The sequence below is a fragment of the Poeciliopsis prolifica genome, unplaced genomic scaffold (assembly GCF_027474105.1).
Source record: "Poeciliopsis prolifica strain line A6 unplaced genomic scaffold, Auburn_PproV2 SCAFFOLD004, whole genome shotgun sequence".
NCBI lineage: Eukaryota > Metazoa > Chordata > Actinopteri > Cyprinodontiformes > Poeciliidae > Poeciliopsis > Poeciliopsis prolifica.
The window spans coordinates 13,068,931-13,074,541 of NW_026562379.1; the positions used below are offsets into that span (position 1 = coordinate 13,068,931).

Here is a 5,611-nt window from a genome sequence, read left to right on the forward strand (position 1 = left end):
TTTTATTTTGAGCACTCTCTGATGAGCACTTAACAAATCCCATTACTGTAAAACAGTAATGGGATTGCTGTTTTACTGTTCAACTTTAGAATCTCAATAATAGTTTTTAGGTTTGACTCTTCATTGTTAAAATTTTTATAGCGTTAGCCAAGCAAGAATACTTTATTACTGGTGACCAACTAACTCCAGGGATTACTGTTAAGAGTGTATTCAACCATTAAAAGCTGGGAAAGTTGTGAATATAGGTGTGAATACTTTGCTAGACATCAGAATGCAAGTATTTTTGCATCTCTACAAACCTAAACTCAAACACTTCATTCACCTCTGTTAACAGCGTGTACATGTGAGGGATGACATGTTTCTTATCTTAGAAAAGCAGCCAGCCACAAGCAGCTTTTTGATATACAGTTCTTGAGGATCCTTGACCCGCTAGATAAACTGGAAGAGACGACTAGATATGTGGTGTCAAGGGAACGGTGGAGGAGGGAAGAAGTGTACCTGGCCCTATCCGTCCTGTCTGCCAACTCCAGACAGCTTACACTTTTCATCTGGGGCTGACATTACTTTATTACCCACTCTCCATGATTGAAGATTCAGGTTACAGATAAGACATTTTTACAATTAAGCTGGTGTCAAGGAGAAGCGTCATATGCTTTAAAGTGATAAATAATGTTTGATATTTGTCACATAGTCACGTGGTAATGCAGGGTGACAGGCAGCGATTGAGTTATTTGCTTTATGAGGAATATGTTGAAATATAGTGTCTGACAGAATTCAAATTTAAAGCAGGAAATTCAATTAACTTCCAGCTTCTGTTAGCAAATTAGATTGTGAATATTAGCAAGAGTCCCCTCAGGGTGGAAGAGTAAGACAATCTTATTTTAGAAGCGAAAACAAGAGCTGTTCTAGTTTACTTTCAACCACCTGGATCCCTTCTACTGCCCCTAAATCAATACATTAATATACAAATTCATTTTATATTTATATCTTTTTTATTTCAGTAGTATTTTAATAGCATTCTTGCTTTAGAAAATGGCTCTATTTCTATATTTTCCACGATTCCTATACAGCAAGCCAATTAACTTTTCATATTGCCAATGTATTTTGTACATGGAAGTGTACTATATTTTGTGGGACTATTAACATTTATTTTCTAATAGCAGCGTCCACAGCTACCTAGGAGGGAACCTCATCTGTCTACATTTTGGGAATGAACTACCTCCATGTGCTCTCTTTGATTTATAACACTCCTCTAAGGGAGCAGAAATACATCTCTCAACTGTCCGCTAATATCTTTATGCACTCAAGTGTGGTGAATGAAGCCATAACATTCCTCATCGTGACAAATGCTCTATTAGGAGAAATATATTATTCTGACTTTATTCAAATGGAACCTTTTTGAATGGTGTTAGTTCAATGTCAGGCATGGTTTTTGTTTGGAAAGGACACCATGCAAACAAGGTTAACACTGTTCTTTTGTTCTTTGTGTACATTAGTCCAGCTGTGCACAGTATGCTGCAGACAGGAAAGAAGAAGAGAAGATGTGTGACCACCTGATAAGTGCTGCTAAGCATAGAGATCATGTCACAGCCAATCAACTGAAGCAGAAGATTGTCAACATCCTCACCAACAAGCATGGGGCCTGGGGTATACCGTGCCAGAGGTACGTTTTTACCTGCAGGTCAAGTTAAGTCTTAAACATCTGCCATTGATGTGTGATCTTAGGTCCAATCTTCAGGAGCATCAAAAGTTTCTTGCTTAGAGTGATCTTCATTCGATTGGTGGGAGGACTGGTTAATATAATTTTCCCAGGATTCGATAGGGTTAGCAGTTGGGTCAGCAAATGCAATTACAGTGTGGAGTGACCTAATTCCCAGGGGACCGTTGATTGGCTAGTCATCCTACATACATGGGTGGAAGCAATTTTGGGGGTGGGGTTTCTTTTTTTGTACCATTGTCCAGGTTTTTGTTGACATTTTGAGAAACAAAGCATATCACCTGGTGGAAACAACTGGACTTCCCCATATGAACCCTGATAAAATAACAAGTGGCTCTTCTGCTCTGAAACTTACCTCTGTTTTTCCTACAAAAATACAGTGGTGAAAAAACCTAATTATAATTGAAACTTTAAGGTTGATCCTATCCACCTCGCCAAAGATTGTATAATTAAGCCTGTTGAAGAGGTCAGATATATTAAGGGTGCACTGATCAGAATATTTTTGCTGATTTAAAGTTTATCTGAAAAAACTTTAAAATAAAACATGAACAGCACTGAAGAACTGATGACAATTCGAAGTGGTTATTAATTTTCACATGCTTAACACAACGTCACGCTGTGTGTAAGACATGGCAGAGAGCAACAATGAAATGATCTTATCTTAGACACTTTTTAACATCTTCTATTAACATTGCCTATCTGTTTTTTAATAATTCTACACCGTAGAATGTTGTTGTCAATGTAATTTGTTTCATGTGTTCACTGACAGATTTTTCTGTTCTGACCGTCTAGTCACATAGATAAAGCTAAAATCTGTCTAATGTTAATTGCAAGCTGACTTTTTGTTTCATTTTCTGACCAGTTTCCATGCAACAACATGTTTTAGTTCATTCACGTTGAAGCTCAGCTCACAGTTGTGTGATTCAGATTTTCAGCTGTACATTCCAAGAAGCTTTACAGTGTCATCTTGTCCTGGATGTCAGGTAGATTTTTTTATTCATATTCAAATGCTATATACTGGCATTATTTATTCTAATTGCTAGCATTTGAATATATAGGAGAGCGTTCAAATATTGCAAATTATTTAAAAATGGTGCTAAAGGAATAATGTAGATAAAATTACATTTATTATGCTAATAATTTGAGTGTAACATTTTTGCATCGTCTAAATGCATTTTTTTAAATAAATCTGACTAAACTTTAGCAACCCATAAAAATGTGCTGGGTTGAATTTGGGGCTCTTGTTCAAATATTTATGGAGCCCCACCCAGAGGCATAGCATTTGCATTGAAACAAAAGGTTATTGAGCATGGGTGCATTGTAAATGATACAACAAAACTTCCAACAAATTCAAATTTAATGGTAACCTGCTGGTGAAGAAAAATGATGCAATATGCTCACAAGCTCAAGGCAGTGTTGCAGTTCAGCAGCTTATTCTTATTCACTGCTACATTAACTTTCCCATTTATGCTACCCTTGTAAAATATAAAGCCCCCAGGCTCTGTGAATGGCTGACTGTGTGTGTGCGTGCGGGTGTGTGTGTGTCGAACCTTTACTTGGTTATGTTTTCATCCTCATACACAGAAACTGTTTTACCTTTTTATTGCTAAATTCTGTCTAGAGATTTGCCAAAGAATATTTATCATTAGCACAGACTATCACAAATTAAATTATTCTTAGGACGGCAGCTGAATAAAACTTTTGACTTGTTTATGTTGCTTATCCACCAGTGTGTGTTTGCAGCTGATCTTATTAGATGGATAAGAATTAGATTAATCTGTTTCGTCTTTTTCTACAGACATTTGCAGGTTGCCTCTCTGTGAGCCACTTATTTTGTGTCATTCTTATTGCTCCAAACACCATTAGGAAAGTGTGCTGCAGCACAAACGACAACAGGCAGCTACGAGGTAATAATCTGTACAAGCCTTGAAAACAGCTGCTACAGTCATGCGATTAGACTGAAGAAAAGGCAGATCAGACCCTACGGTGGCCTGTTTGATCATACTATATGCTTGCCTGATGATGAATGTTCCCTTGTATAGTGCCAGCATAGAAAAATCAATATTTCTCAAATTGAAACAGTATAGGGTTGTATTGATCCACTGTGCTAAATCAAAATGAGGAGACTTTGATACATCTCTCCAAGACAGCTCTCTGCTCAGTAATGACACACTATCAATTTTAGCTTTACACTGATAAATCAAGTTGAAAATTGGATGTCAGAATTTTTCCCAGCAAGAGAGTGATTTCCTCTGCCCCCTGGTACCCTTTGCTGTTGACCTTTGAACCCTTGCAGCAGATTATAAAGTTCAGACTTATCCGAAGTGAAAGTAGATGTCAAGGCAAGACTGATGAATACACTGAAGGCTAATGTCCGCCTCTTTTTCAACAGAGGACATTAAAGTCGCATTACTATAAATTCTGTCCCTGTAAAAATAAAAGAGGTGTCGATTGAATTGCGACTTTATTCGATGGAGCACATATTTTCTGGCATTCTCAAGTACTTTTCCAAAACACTAGATAAATTTTAAACACACCTGAAACAAACAAACCTCTTCCGTCCCACCTGAGAATCACTGACAGCTGACAGAGGAGCCTCTGCTACCCTCCATGGCAGCCCTTAACCCTACCTGACTAGTCTATTGATTGTCAACATTTCTTCTGTATAATTACTTTTTTGTAGCAAAGGAGAAAGGAAAATGGCAGCACATATTGATCTGTGGCAAGGCAGTGAAACAACCGTTTCCCTTGACTAACAGCGAGTTTCATCTCTTGCGCGTGATGAATGGTAACAATCTGCCCGTGGATAATAACTTTGTGATGGAATGAACCTCTTTACTCACTATGTGCCCAGAGTATTTGGTCTTGCCTGGAAGGGTTATCAATTCTAATAGAACTGAAGTGTCCTACTGCGTGGGGGGTGGGGACCTTTAAAGGGCTTTAAAGCCTCTGAGGGCTTTAGGTCTGATGTCCCTTTTGGGGCAGAAAACAAAGGTCATGGTCTCCGGTTGAGTCTAACAAGATAAACAAACTTTAACTTGGTGATAAAAATGATAGCAGTAACAACATCTAGACAAGATGTTCCAGATCCAGATGTTTTCTCACATCTGGATCTGAACCCATTTTGGGCATTTATTCTTAAATAAACAAAGAAAAGACACCTTATTTGAAAGCAAATTAAAGCAAAATTATCTTTGATGTAGTTTTTCCAACTCTAAATCAATTTTTTTTCTTTAATTTACTTTTAAATTAGGATTTTATTTTATTTTTTATTTTTATTTTTTTTGCTTTGTCTAGGAAAAAACTAACAAATCATGTTAGTATCTTAAAGTATTTTTGCAAACACCTTTAAACTTTATCCAAATTATGCCCTAGGTTTGAGCAAAAATTTTCAAAGGAACACACCACAAAACACTTACAGGCAAGAAATTTAATGATATATTCATCTCAATAAAAAGTATTGGTTTTGGTATTGGTGATGCAGGTTCTGTATTTACTCAGTATCGGCTCGATATCAAAATGCGCAGCATTACACACTTCTATAGAATACATATGTCCCACAACCATGTCAACTGTTTGGCCTTGGATGATGAGCCTTAATTCTTCACTAAGACAGCTGTGCCACAGCGACTAAAAGAAAGGTTGCCCATAACCAAAAAAAAAAAAAAACTTGACAACTTTTTGTTGTCATGTTTTCCCAATAAAAACGTAGTATAAGCAGACTGAAATGTAATTGAAAATCTCAGTCAAAGCAACAATTAAACTATTATAATATTAATATTATAAATATTATATTAATATTATATGCTATACCCATACCAGTCACTTGCATGGGTATAGCAAAGTAAAATATATTGCTGAACTGTCTCTGTTTGAACTACTACTTCACCCATC

The 5,611-nt window shown here is 36.7% G+C and overlaps 1 protein-coding gene across 1 annotated transcript in view; it reads left to right on the forward strand.

Annotated features, from left to right (window-relative positions):
- Window positions 1-5,611, forward strand: part of nbeab (neurobeachin b) — a 203,748-nt gene that overhangs the window by 111,150 nt on the left and 86,987 nt on the right. The window contains exon 37 of the mRNA XM_055028191.1: window positions 1,497-1,663. Coding sequence (XP_054884166.1) covers window positions 1,497-1,663 — 167 coding nt within the window. The remainder of the gene's footprint in view (window positions 1-1,496; window positions 1,664-5,611) is intronic.